Here is a 14,924-nt window from a genome sequence, read left to right as displayed (position 1 = left end):
ATTTCAAAATATGACAAACATTTAAAGGTAATTTAAAATAAATACATTTCAAAAAAAAAAATGAATAAATGAAAGGAAATAGAATTTCACTATATTTTACTGTGTGTATGTGATGATTAAGAATAAAGTTTGTTTGTTTGAGAGCGAGTTTTATTGCTGTAACGTCTGTTGACTGGTGTTGAAGCCAAAGTGTGTGTGATGAACCCTGAATGCCAGACAAATAATGTGAGATCATACTGTATGGCTGTTTTCCATTTAGTGATTGTGGTGTGCTGCAAATATACATAGCATAGCATCAATTGTATAGGGACAGTGTGGCAAGGCTAGAAGAGGGGAACAGGATGTGTTCGAAACCGTTCCCTATCACGGAAATAGTGCACTATATAGTGTGTTCGCCATTTTGTAGTTAGTAGTTAATTTCATTCACTATATAGTCCAGTATAAAATACCCACAATGCACTGCTAATTTGAGTGCGCATACGATGTAGCCTACATTTTACTCCCGTATACCACAATGTAACATGCAACATATATGAGTGCTCGGTTTGTCTTAGGGACGTATTAGAAGTATTTTTGTTTCAGTTTGTTTACATGATGCTGGGCGCACCCGCCTCCGTCACACAAACAACGGGCGCATCTCCTGACGCAAGTCACGCAACAATGTTTTCACTGAGTGTCCGAAATCTTGTTTGGTTGTTCCCTATATGGTTCACTATTTAATAAACACTATATCGGGAATAGTGAGTGAGTGAGTGATTGAGGGAGCGGTTTCGAACACAGGTCTTGTCACATGACCAATTAATGTTTCCATGACGACTATCCAATATTATGATACCGCTGGAATTTCTTTTCTTTTTTTTTGTCAGACTGAGTCTATAGAAAATGTGTATTTTATTCAGATATACAATTTGTGTAAAAACAAGTGAAACTTATAATGAATGTGATGTTTTATTTAGCAGAATTACATTGTGTTATATCCTATTCAATATTTCTTAAAGCTGTTTTTTTAGTATACAGTATACAGCAGATTTTATATGCTGTATACTGATAAAAAACAAAGCTTTGATAATAAAGTACCATTGGAGGTATAGCACCAAAAACCGTGTTGACATTATAATGTGATAAAGATGTCAGCTAAATAGACACTTATCATTTCAACAACAGATTGAACATTTTAAAAAGCATTTATTGATATCTCATTGCCCACAGCCTCAGAGGGTGATGTGGCGTTGGCTGGCTAACTGGATTTTCCCTTAAAGGGGTGATAGGCTCCAGGCCCTCGTGGTCTGCAACCCTCAGGACCACAGTGTACTCTCAACTGCTCAGCGATTAAATTCAGGACGATGACCGTTTCTGTAATAAAGAGGAAAATGGAGGAAATTTGACTTCAGAGCCCCTTTCAAATCAATTAAATTGTATTCATAGCATCAAATCCTAAAAAGAGCTATCTCAAGACACTTTACAGATACAGTAGGTCTAGACCACACTCTATAATTTGCAACTACCCAACAATTCCAATAATTCCCCAAGCAAGCATTTGGTGCAACAGTGGCGAGGAAAAACTCTCTTTCAGGGAGAAACCTCGGACAGACCCAGGCTGTTGGTGGGCGGGCATCTGACGGTGCCGTTTGGGGGTGTGATGAACAGTGGCAATAATCGTCACAATAAAGATAATGGAACTATGATTAGAAATAGTAGTTGTAGTAGTTCAGGGCAAGGCAGGGCGTAGTAGGGTATAGCAGGGTGTAATTTGGCATAGCAGGGCGTAGTTGGGCATAGCAGGGTATAGTAGGGCGTAGCAGGGTATAGCAGGGCATAGTAAGGCATACCAGGGCATAGAAGGGCGTAGCAGGCATAGTTGGGCCTTACAGGGCATAGTGTGGCTTAGCAGGGCGTAGTTGGCTTGGCAGGGCGTAGTAGGGTATAGCAGGGCATAGTAAGACATAGTAGGTTATAGCAGGGCATAGTTGGGCGTAGTAGGGCGTAGTAGGGTATAGCAGGGCGTAGCAGGGCATAGCAGGTGTGTAGTAGGGCGTAGTAGGGTGTAGCACGGCGTAGCAGAGTGCACACCAGGAACACAGCAGCAGCTGCAACCATGATTTAGGTACCAACCTCATTGAAGGAAAGCTGCAAGGCGGGAAAACATAAGGACTCCGGGGAATAAGCTCCCCAGAGCTAAGTTAGTAACAGCAATTACTGGGACATGAATACACACAGATATGACTGTGATACTGTACTGGACCCATGTACTCCGGTTCTTGGCGGGAACTGTCATTTGAAAGTGTTGAACCACATACATCGTTCACTATGGCATAATTATTGCTAAACGAAATATTCTTATTGGAAAAGCGAGGATTATACATCCTGTAAGACCTTGCAAACGCAGAGAGATCCAAGTTGTTACATATGGAGAAAGTGCAATACAATGTCTCTGGCAACTCTGCAGCCTTTGACTAAATGTGGTAGCCATTTCTTTCTTACATATAAAAAATATCTTAAAACACTTACTTTCTTTTTCCATCTTATCTTAATTTTTGATACATTGTTGATGTTTACTTGGTGACTGGTGTCACTGGTTTTTCTGTCTTTTTAGAAGAGCAAACTTTATTTTTATTTCATTTACGTGTGTGTGTGTGTGTGTGTGTGTGTGTGTACACATACATTACACAATTTTTTCTTCTTCTTTAGTTACTAATTTGTTAGTCTACGGTGGTCTTTTTGTTTTATGTGGGTGGGTGTGTGCCTACAGAAGAAGCTGGTCATGTAACGTCAAGTGTGCGTACTGCTCTTCTCAAAGTCAAGACCCTGGTTGGATGGAAGGAAACGCACAGCAGCACAATTTATCAGACGCAGCATACAAAACTAAAGTTCAATTTCCCAATCTTTACTTAAATACATAAAAGTGATTGTTATCTCATAAACTGACAATAGGTCGCTGAAAAACAAAATAATACAAACATTTATATCTCACAACTTTAATATTGTGGCATGTTTAAAGTGCTCATATTATACTTTTGGGCTTTTTCCCTTTCCTTTGTTGTGTTATATATCTTTTTTGTGCATGTAAAAGTGAAAAAGCCCAAAGTCCACCCCAAAGGGACTTACCATCTCCAACAGAAAACACTGTTCACAAACTCCTCAAACAACTCTATTGTAGTCCAGCCTTTACTTCCGTGACGAACAAGCGTCACTTTGTAACACACGTTATAATGCTCGCCTAGGCTAGCTGCTAGCGTGGCACGCCCTTCTACTTTGCTTCTGACTGGCTTGTAGGGCTGACCTAGGTACTGCATGTGTGACTCCCAACAAAGATGGAACAGAAGTCAGATGCCTCACTCTGTAGCTAAAACAGAGAGCTCAACACACAGGGTGAAAAGAGGAGCTATATCATCGTGCAGCACAACAAAAATATGGAGTTTTTTGAAAATTAAACCATGTAAACCTATTCAGGTACAACCTCTAAATACAATTATGAACCTTAAAATGACCATAATATGAGCACTTTAAAATAAAATGTTTCAATTGTAACTACAGCGATACAGCAGTATTTTGTCAGTATAAATTGTTTCTAATCGTCACCCTATATTCAGATTTCAGAAAATAAATCTAATTCTTTGTGACTGGGGGCCTGGGGAGCGTTTTCAAAGATGATGTTGTATATTAAAGGAGAATGCCTGGTCACTTTCCTTATTAATTGATTGTTCATCTATCTTCATCTGATTGGCCAGACCAATCACCAGCTGCAACGAAAAAGTAATAAAAAAGTAATTGCAACTACTAAGACATAAATACAACTTCATTGTCTATTCATCTGATCCACGGTCAGCATGTCAAGCAGTCTTACCGAGTGAAACGCTGTCAGTCTGCATACTGTCCATGTAGATTTAAATTCAATGTGGGGTGTGTGAAGTACACTCATCTTCACATAACACCTCCTCAGTTTGTGCATGCAAAACAAAATGTCACTATTTTGATGGAGAATGTATTTAAAAATGCATATATCATCCTATTTCAAAAGAGCTTACACTGTCTATTCCATCATGTTTGACCATATAATTTGGCTACTCACAAGCCTAATAATTAAAAAAGGAAATCATTATGTCCATGTTAATGCATTGATTGAGTTGTAACTGCATGTCTTCAGTTAAAGTGTAGAGTTTGACTGGTACCTTTCTGTTTCTACCACTACCTTTGTTCAAAGCCAGCCCTTTTGAATGAATACCTCTGCTAGAACTAAATTACAACTATGAATATAATTTCTCATATTATTTCATCAAACACAGTGACCAAAGGGTTTCAGGTTACTATTTGGACATTAGTAGGAATGAAAGGGTTATTGTATACGTTCTGGCTGGCTCTTGGAAAAGGTTAATCAGACACGGGGGTAAAAGCTAAAGTGAAATAATAACCACATGATAATGTTATTTAGTACACAACAAAAAACGCTGGTGAATGCTTAGGTAATGTTTTCTGAAAGCCTAACATCTAAAAGCATTCATTTAATTGAAATCCTTTGTCTGCAGCATTCAGAAAACATCTTAAACTTAAGCATCAATTTCCTAAATGAGTATTCCACTGTTTGTAAACCTCAGTGAAATGAAGAAGTATCTATGTCTGGTCCACCTGCACTAAAGTACTGCTAAGATTAATCCTGGAGTCTTATGTGTTAAATCAGCTGCCGCTCTGATCCGAAATAAACGTGTTTAACAGTTATTCCGTTGTCTTCGGAATGTGTTCTGCTTTATTTTTATTAAAATGCATCACTTGTCACTATTGCTGTCACAAGTTTGATTTAAATCCTACTATTGCAGTTGTTTGGATGGTAAGAAACGGGCTTTTCCTCCGCTGCTCTCTGAAGCGGAGGAATCTCTGAATTTGCCCCGTGCAACGTGGAGAGGCGGGGGGGAGGCAGGGGGATCCTCCCACACCGTGCGGCGGACCCTAAAGGAGGCTTTTAGCGTCAATAACGACGATAATGGCACCTGACCAAACGTCCGTATTTTACGAGATGGGAGTGGGAATGTGTTGGAATGCCACAAAGCTTCTTAATCTTTTTATTTTGGTGCTGTCACGCATCTTGGAGCTCGGGAGTGAGAAAAAAAAACATGAAAATAGGCTATATTGTTTTACAGATATGCTTACAGTGTGTATTGAAGTCACTTACTTCTTTTTCTAGTTTTTGCCCAGTCATGTTTGTTCTGTATGAACATTAATTGTAGAAAGATATTTAGAATTAGACATAGCTTATAGAGATTTGTGGATATGGTTGTAAAACATATTCTCGCATTATGAATAAGGGTTTGAAATTAAGCCTAGTCCTTAGGGTGAATGTCCAGAGGAACATTAATTCCCTCTGCTCACTTTTAAGGCAAAGTAGGCTAAATAATAAAACATTTTATTTATATAGCGCTTTACATGGTAGGCTACTCAGAGACACTTTACAGTAAAACCAGCACATTTAGCACATAAAAACATAACATATAACACATAAAACAAGCATATTAAAAGCAATTAAAACAGAGTGTACAACTTTGTAAAAATGTGGAGTGACTAGTAAGTAGCCTAGATCTTTTTAAATCCTTACACATTCAGTCGGTCCGCTATTGTCTGCCAGGCTTTTTTTCTCTGTCTGATAACAGCCGTATTTCCCTTTTTGCATATTATATGCTTCACCTCCTCGTAACTTTCCATTAGAAGCTGCTGCTGAGCGGGTGAAACATATGCCGCACGCGTCTTCTCCATTTCTGCATCAGTAAATCTGTGATCGATACCGTGGTCTATTTAAGAAAGCCGTGGACGTGCACTTATCCCAGCTATCTACACCTGGCTTGACATAGCTTCACCTTCTCATCCTGGCTCGGCAAACGTGCAACCGATTAAGCCGCGATGAGCGGATCACACTAAGTCAAGCTGCGCTTTTTCAGTTATCCTGGATTTCTTCATTCTACTTTTGTGCAACAGGCCCCTGGGCTCACCCTTTTTCCACAACAATAGCTTTAAGCCCTTTGTGATGGTCTGATGGTCTATTCACATACATGAGGGGACTGCACAGTTGTGTCTCAATAGTCCCCTCTTTGTCGGAACAACGAGATGCACACCTCTAAAGAGAACTTTACCTGGCAATTTTGTTTTGCCTTTGTGCTCTAAAGGCCCTGACACACCAAGCCGGCGGACGTCGAACAGGCGACTACGGCCACCTGTGGCGTCTGTGTCAAAAATTTGCACTGGAACACACCGCACAGACTGCAGCCGACGGCCAAGTACCACGTACGTTTTGCGAATGCATGCAAGGAAATACCTCCCCATACAAGCAGGCGGCGGTAATCATTCAACAAGGGAAATGTTTGTTATGATACCCACAGCAAACAGTGTTTGCTCTAGCAGTGGCAGGACTGAACAGAGCCTACGGTCCCTCTGCTTCACGTCCTGCCGGGAAGACAGTGGTACCGGGAGATGGCTAACTGAACTGTGCCTCTCCTGGGCTGTCATCCGATCTCTCGGCAAAGAAGTCTCCCTACGGTGGGAGCGGAGTGGAGCGACTGTATGGCCCGCTACTGGCTCGCTAGCTAACATTAGCTTGCTAATTTCCGAATCGCCGATATAAATAGGCTTTTTTTAAATTTATTTTTGGCCGCGCCGGCCCATAAGGAACGCACAGCAGCCCATTGGTTAATTTTCTTTATTGGCACTGGCCTGACCCAATCAAAGCCAGGAACCCCCTTCCCCACTCCGGGCCACAAATTTACGAATCCCCACTATGGCCACGCCTCCCGGCCCTGAGACACGAGCTGTAATAGTTATGCTGGAAGTTTAGCATCCACCTTAAAATGGACAAACGACCACCAAAGTGCAAGGGAGGTGCAGAGAAATTACGGGAGAAAAAAATTAAGAATCTACAGGCGTATTCCTCAAAATGTCCCGAAATTTCTGACACGTTTGGGGCTGTAGTAGCTGCTTCAACATCAGCATTGCCTGAAGTAGAGGAAGGAGGAGAGGTGGCTGGCTATACAGAGAATATAGAGATTGAAGCAAAAACAACATCATGACAGGGAAGAAGCCGAGGAAGAGGAGAGTGACCATGACAGGGCCATGGGAGCGAGTGAGGAAAAGATGGAAGAGAGAGTAGATGACGACGTGGTAAGGAGTAGGCAAATTAACAGGGACTCTCAGGAAGGGAGGGAGGTTGTGTGTGTGTGTGTGTGTGTGTGTGTGTGTGTGTGTGCGCCTCACGTCATAATGAAAACAAGCAGTTTGGCTGTGACGTTAAAGTTAGTGGCTGTCAGGTAACCTAACCGCTTAAGCTTACATTGAAAATGCTAGCGGTTGGCCTGTTGGGTAGCTGAAAAGTGTATTAAAGTTGTGTTCCTTGAATTGCTTATTTAGCTCTTTTCTAGGGCATATACTACTCTCAGCTTTATTGTAGCTTTTGGGAAGGGTTATGGTTATTGTATTTAGCAGACACGTTTGTCCAAAGCGACAAAATATGAATTTTACAATAGTTTAAAATAACAGTAAACAGTTTTTAAAGGGGTGATAGAATGATTATATAGGGTATTTCACACTGTTCCTTAAGGTCTCCTAATAGGGTATGTAACATTGGTTGGGCTGAAAATTGCTCGAATGCTATTTTATGGGTCCTTAACTATCCTGTGAATATGGCCTATTTGGAACAAGAGCTTTTCTTCCAAATATGGTATGCTCATGAATATTTAGATGAGCTGCTCTCTGATTGGTTTGAGCAAACCACATACACATCCATTGGAGACTAGACAGCAGGTCTCATATTTCAGACACTGCAAAGTTATACACTGTTTGTCTGCTATTTCGTTATTAAATTCACTTCTGAGACTTTTTTATGCGAGAAATCAACTATATAAAGTTCAAATATGGGCCGTTTTATGAAAATTGATGGCTAATTGCAAATTTGATAAGACGTGTCGGACTTTAGGAGCTCCACACAGTCTGACGAGAAAGCGGAAACCTCCATACCCAGTGAAAGTCACCGTTTACTCGGTCACTGGACTACCGGGGCTCCGGGCTCCGTGGAGCTCAGAGTATATTTACAGTTTGAATTTCGTCACGCCACTTATTTTACAGCTACTCCAAGGTCTTATAAAGCTAACAATGGTGTCCGATTTCAATTTAATGCATTTGTGAATTTCAGAGGTCTAAAAGGAGGCTAGCTAGCTCTCATTGATAGAGCTCCATCCAGCCGCAGGCTTTATCAATACAACTCGCGGACAAGAAGTGTTTAATTCCCCGATCGTTCGTTTAAATAACTCAACACACATATCCATTATAAGATTAACTGGAACCTGTGGTAAGAGATTGCGGGCGTAACAAGCTCGCTGACCGCGCTCTCACTCACACACACTGGCCGTTTAGCAGGAAGAGGGGAGCTGCAGGCCCTGGAGCTCTGTCAGGGCAGCGGCGTTTGGTAGTCCATTAACCCAAAAAATTGTGACTTTGCGCGGGTATGGAGTGCCGTGGGCTGCCAGCCGCGAAGGAGCTCCATCTACCTCACAGCAGGCCGGGGTCTGTGAAGGAGGGCAGGCCGGGTGGCGATGCAGCAACACAGGCAGCACCAGCCGCTGAACTCCGACACACAGTCGGACAAAATTTGCAATTAGACATCAATTTTTCGTAAAACGGCACATATTTGACCTCTACATACATAAAAAAGTCGCAGAAGTGAATTTAGTGGTAAAATAGCAGATGAACAATGTATACAATTTCAGAGATCTGCGCGACCTATTCAGAAGACTACCTGATCTCAGCTCAGTGGTGTAGCCTGTGTAAATGTTGGGGCGTGACAAAGATAGAGACTAGAGCCAAATAAGGAGGAGCGGATTCGCCCGTTTTCAGAGGCAGTTTCAAATTGTGAGATTTGCAGAGGAAAGAGGTGTCAATGGGATTTTGAGCTTCTATGTATGTCCTATTTACCCACTAAACTGTCGTTATTTAACTATGACTATTAACTATGACTATTCTATCACCCCTTTAAAGTTGCTATGCCAATATTACAAAATAGTAATAATAACAATAATGGCAATACAATATCAAATATCAATAATAAAAAATACCATAAATATACAAATCATAACTCTAAGAATGAATGAATTATTTAAGTGTAAGATCAACAGATAAGTCTTGGGACCCCTCTTGAAGGATCCAAAACGATCACATGAACACATAACACTAGGCAACTCATATCATAGAATGCATGCATATTTTAAGAGGACTGTCTGCAGGGAATGTGTCTGACCAATCACGGGCCGCCTGGGCCAAAAATGCCAGGGCCAATTTTTTGTCCCAGTCCAGCCCTGCTCGTAAATGTTTTTGCTCTGTCTCTGCAGAGGAAGATCAATACTTTACTAGAGAGTCTCGAGACAATCTTGAATTCACACTATGAAGACTTAGCATTAGTAAATACTTAATTCCTCATTTGTAAAGTGTTGTTCCTACATCAATACACATTAGTATGTCATTCATAATAACAGTTATACATGTTTTCTTTTTTTCTTTAATAAGCTAATCTATAATGTGTTTAGTGATTGTTTTGTCATACTTCATGAATAATGGATTCTCCATTTCTAAAATAAGTGTTAAAACTTATGCACTTATGGTTAGTCAGTGTGTTAATATACGTTTTAATTGTTAATAGATGTTTTTAAAATCACGTTTAATACTGCAATTCCTGATTAATTCACAGTTAGTCACCAGGTGTTTATGTATTTTGTGTGAACTGATCTAAAGTGAGGAACACGTATTAATACAGCAATCTACGATTAATCCAGGTAGTGAGGAAGCATTTACTAGGTGTTAGTTAAGTATGTTTTGTGTGCTCATCTAAAGTGAGGGTAATCTATCCCTCACAAAGCATTCACAAATGAGATTGAAAGGCCAGCAGATCGTCAACAAAGTCTCAGTTATCTTCTAAACTAAGTTAGTTCTTCCTATTTCTAACTTCAGAGTAGCACTTTCTAACTGATCTTATGAACCATTGACAGCTTCTAAATGCCTGGTTTGTAATTTATATAATGATTTAGAAATGGGGAATCCATCATTCATAAAGTATGTACATACAGTACATTCCTTTATCACATTGTAGATGAGTTTATTAATTAAAAAAACAAACATTTTATAACTTTGATTAGGAATTACATACTAATTTGTATTAATGTAGGAACAATTGTTTTAGCAATGATGATTACAGTATTTGCTGATGCTTAAATAGGGCTTCATATATCAGACAAAAATAAGCATATATTAACTTGATTTAAGATATTGACTAGTATGCAGTGACACTCACACTCCTGCATGGGTCCATACATTAGGTCAGAAAAAGACATTATTAGTGTCAGTAGTAACGTGACAAGTTTGATAGATGGGATTTACTTAATGCTTTATAATGTTGTTCTCTTTTGAGACGTTTCCTGCTCTGTCTCTGCAGAGGTAGATCAGTACTTTGCCAGAGAGTCTTGAGACAAGCTTCCCTTGTTCGCAAGAATGAATGCTAAGAAATTCACATATAAATTGTGTCATGGGAAAAAATACTTAAACTTCTATAAACTTTGTCATTCATTCATGTTTTTTTCTGATATAAAAACAATAAAACAATAATAAAAGTTTATTTTTATTGGTGAACAGACAAGATGAAACCTATGTGATTCAGCATTGCTACAGTGGAACTGAGAGTTTGCATGAAGTGGAAGGCACACCACAAATGTTGCATTATTTTCTCAATAACTAAAGAAAAAGTAAAAATAAACTTAAAATGTACGCAAATCTTTGAAATGTAACTTTAAAAGTATATTTTATATAAATGAACCTAATAAAATTGTTGTACTTTAAACATTGATATAAGTGCATGCGGTCAAGTTACTTCTGATTTGCAGGGAAAACATTATTTATTCTCTATTTAAGTGGCCTGATTATTTCTTAATATTTGTATAACAGAGAAATTTGTATAACAGAAATGTTTGATTAAAGTTGAATTAAAAAGAAAGAAAGTTACTATTTGCTATAAACAAACATTCATTGAAAGAATGGGTACAGACAGTTTCACTTCAGTATATGGAGCTTCCCTCTTTAATATGCAGACATCACTTAAGGATGCAAGTCCCCTCTTGGAAAAAAAAAAAAAAAAAAAAGCCTATTTGCAGTAATGTTATAAAAAAAGATCTTAAAAGTAAATGTTCTTTGCTATTTTTGTATTTTTTAAAAGACCAGAAATAGAAGCCCACACTTTGTCGGTGTAGCCTGATAGTCCACTGTTGGTAATATACATAAGTCTGTCTGTCTGTCTGTCTGCCTGTCTGTCTGTGTTAAAGGAGTGTAAACAGTTAACATTACTGTTTTTCAGCTCTATATATCTTAAGGAGGGGGCCACAGAAATCTAAGCAGACACATAAAGGCTGATTTTGCGTGGAAAAGCAGTTTTTCGGGATCACTTCACTAGCTGTGTCTCAACTGTTTTGCGAGTAACTAACTCACGTACTAATTCAATTTGATTACACAAATGTTTAAATGACGTAAAATGCCCGTCCCTAGTAGCCGTGATAAATTAGCCTGAAGCTTAATGCTTTCAGGCTTAATGTTCAGGAGGAAATTAGCCAACTCGGCGTCCTTTTGGGCTCTAAGCTGACTCCATCTTTCAAATATATCTCCAATATTGACCCGGGGTTTGTTACGTCTCTGGTCATGCAACTGTTAGAAACATGCAAAGGTCTGTTTTATCTATCTCCGTTGGTCCTGTTCGTTAGTTTGCTGCTTCCATGGCTGTACTACAGCTGTAGCGCGCTGGGTTTGTGTTTTTACAGGTATATCTGGCAACCCGGCACGGCTGTCAAAATGGGCAGTTGATACCAACACACAGGCCATAACACAAATTTCAAAGGAGAAAATACTGGCTTAAGCATTGTTGTCAGAAAATATAGTATTTCAGCTTAGTGTGTTTCCTGATAACACATTGTGGTAATTCTTGGATTTAATACAGTAAATATATTACATATTGCACCTTTAAGGGGGAACTATTGTATACATGCCCGGATTATCCATAAGGGCACTTGGGCCAGTGCCCAGGGGCACCAACCATTCACAACCAGTGGGGGGGCACCACATGACACAAGCTTTAACAATATTTTCCATAAATTGTTATATTATTCTCTTAAAATTGTTGAAAGACCATACGTTATTCGTTTATGAACACTCATTTCAGAATAATAATAATATAATAATAATAAATTATAAATAAATCCATATTACATGACCACTATCACTCCCCTCCCCAATCTGTCAGAGTTGAGTTGGTCCACAAGTACACGCAAGTGTATCATTTGGGGGATGGGGGTTAACAATAATCAAAAGTGGCCAGTTTAACCCCCGACAAATGTTATCATAATGATGAATTTAAAATATTAACTGTTATAAAAAATTATAAGTGGTTGGCTTTCTTGATTCAATGTAATTGGCAAGCAAAGAAAAACATTTTTCACACAAACCCCCCCCACCTCTGGGTGAGACTTGGTTGCGCCCAACCCTTCTCCGTGTTTTCCTAGCACACAGCATGGCGTGTGCGCTTCGTGAGTTTATTCAGTATGCAGAGAAGTGTAAAAGATCTAATATTGATAGTCTTTTGTCCATATCTTATTCATTTTCGGTCTTTTATTGTCGCAGTTTTAGCTTTCCCATGATGCTTTTGAATGTTTCTGACCAATCAGAGGAGTTGTTTTCAGGGCCCATGAAATAAAGTCGGAAAAATACAAATTTGACCGACCCACAATGCTGCAATATATTGTATTGATTTGGGCTTTTTGAATTGAGACATTTGAATATAGTGCTCACCGCTCATATGCCTACATGTATGTAGTTGAATAAGTTAGTAAATTACATTTGAGAAATCCCCTTGATTATGTCTGATATTTTTGGCAGGGGGAAAGCAAGTGTTGGTTTCTCTTTGCATAATGACAATGCTTTGTTTTTTGTTTGTTTTTTTTGGCTTGTCTGCTGGACTGATGTACTGATGTGTATTGATTTTGACATTTTGAATTGAATGAATTGAATTGACTTTTGTTTCTTTTTTTATTTCTTTTTTTTGTTATTTAACCTAGCTAGTGCTAGCTACTTTAAAGGTCCCATGACATGGTGCTTTTATATAGACCTTAGTGGTCCCCTAATACTGTATCTGAAGTCTCTTTTATATAGACCTTAGTGGTCCCCTAATACTGTATCTGACGTCTCTTTTATATAGGCCTTAGTGGTCCCCTAATACTGTATCTGACGTCTCTTTTATATAGGCCTTAGTGGTCCCCTAATACTGTATCTGACGTCTCTTTTATATAGACCTTAGTGGTCCCCTAATACTGTATCTGACGTCTCTTTTATATAGACCTTAGTGGTCCCCTAATACTGTATCTGACGTCTCTTTTATATAGGCCTTAGTGGTCCCCTAATACTGTATCTGACGTCTCTTTTATATAGACCTTAGTGGTCCCCTAATACTGTATCTGACGTCTCTTTTATATAGACCTTAGTGGTCCCCTAATACTGTATCTGACGTCTCTTTCCCGAAATTCAGCCTTGGTGCAGAATTACAGCCACTAGAGCCAGTCCCACAATGAGCTTTCCTTAGTATGTGCCATTTCTGTGTATGTAGCTATTGAGGAGGAGAGAGTCTGTATGGCTTTCTTATTTGTCAGTACTTTTAAAGTTTCAAAATATAATTTCATGTCATTTTTAAATGAATATTCGGTTTTCTTTTTTCTTTTCTCTAAATGAAAACATGGCATTTATCCAAATCAAAAGCTCGCCTTGGATGTAGCATACAATACTGACTCAAATGACTCGCACAACCCAGATCAGTTTAGTGAGTGACTCAGAATAACCAGAATCCTTAAAAGGAATCAAGTTTGCCAGGCCTAGTTTACACTGCAGTAGCTGGAAAAAAAATCCAGTCTTGCCTACCTGGAGCAGATGACCAATCATAGAAGAGTTAGGGATAGACCTGCTGTGCCTCGTTATGGTTGCTAAGCTATGATTGGAGAACTGCTCCTCGGGGAGTGTTTAGCCAATAGTGAATTTCCAGTCAAAAGTATGTTGTACTTACCGACGGCTGAGTAGAGGCCGGAGCATTGTCCTTGCTATCTGTGACAGTAAGGATTACTTTCGCTTGTCCAGTCAATCCATCTCCCACCATGTCTGCTGCTTCTACCACCAGAGTATACATGGGGTATTTCTGTGAAAACGGATCACATTCTTAATTTACAGATTTTTTTTTTTTTTAACCTTTACAAATTTCATATTCACTTCATACACTTTATGGAACCTATTAATAACTGTTATACAGTTTAATTTGGGCGCTGTTATTAAATAATAATACTGAATAATAATCTGTTCTTTTTTTTAATTCACTGTACTGTAACCCGCTGAAACAACACAGGGTCCAACATACTGTACATCAGGCCATATATATATATATATATACAACATTTCATTCAAATAATTTTACAGACGTGGCTTCACGAGAAACGTTACTACGTCTACTCTTATCTCTGAGACTTTCCTCCACTCTACCAGTGTCTCTCAGCACGCCGCACAGAGACGGACACAGTACACTAATGAAAACAGAAGTTTTATCTTTTTCATTTCAGGGTGAAAGTATGCTAAGACAAGTGCAATTTGTTTTAGAAGTCTCACCTCTCTGTCTAGTCCACTGGCATTGACACTGATGACTCCCGTGACTGGGTTGATGACAAACAGGAAGTCACTGGGCAAAGTTGGTTCCTGGCTGATAAGACGGTAGCGGATATCTGAGTTGTCAGTATTTGGCTGGTCAATATCTGTGGCCACAACCTTAATCACCTCAAAACCTGGGGAGATGGAAGTCAGAAGTGAAAACTAAGTACAGACTTATCAAAGTATTC

At 39.2% G+C, this 14,924-nt stretch overlaps 1 protein-coding gene across 4 annotated transcripts in view; it reads right to left on the bottom strand.

The window, feature by feature from the left end:
- Window positions 1-923: 923 nt before the first annotated feature.
- Window positions 924-14,924, bottom strand: part of LOC144515214 (cadherin-1-like) — a 32,572-nt gene continuing 18,571 nt past the window's right edge. For 2 of the 4 annotated variants that reach the window (XR_013501730.1, XR_013501731.1), the window contains exon 12: window positions 14,784-14,870. Coding sequence is in view for 2 of the 4 variants with exons in the window: in XM_078245850.1 (XP_078101976.1) it covers window positions 3,642-3,740; window positions 14,108-14,236; window positions 14,698-14,870 (401 nt within the window). In the remaining 2 variants the exon portion in view is untranslated. Of the gene's footprint in view, window positions 1,354-3,626; window positions 3,741-14,107; window positions 14,237-14,697; window positions 14,871-14,924 lie in introns of those variants that run through there. The other 2 variants (XM_078245851.1, XM_078245850.1) reach the window with 2 other exon arrangements.

Source organism: Sander vitreus, chromosome 3 (genome assembly GCF_031162955.1).
Source record: "Sander vitreus isolate 19-12246 chromosome 3, sanVit1, whole genome shotgun sequence".
NCBI lineage: Eukaryota > Metazoa > Chordata > Actinopteri > Perciformes > Percidae > Sander > Sander vitreus.
Note: the sequence above shows the minus strand (reverse complement) of the source record. Positions and strands in the feature narration are given on the sequence as shown.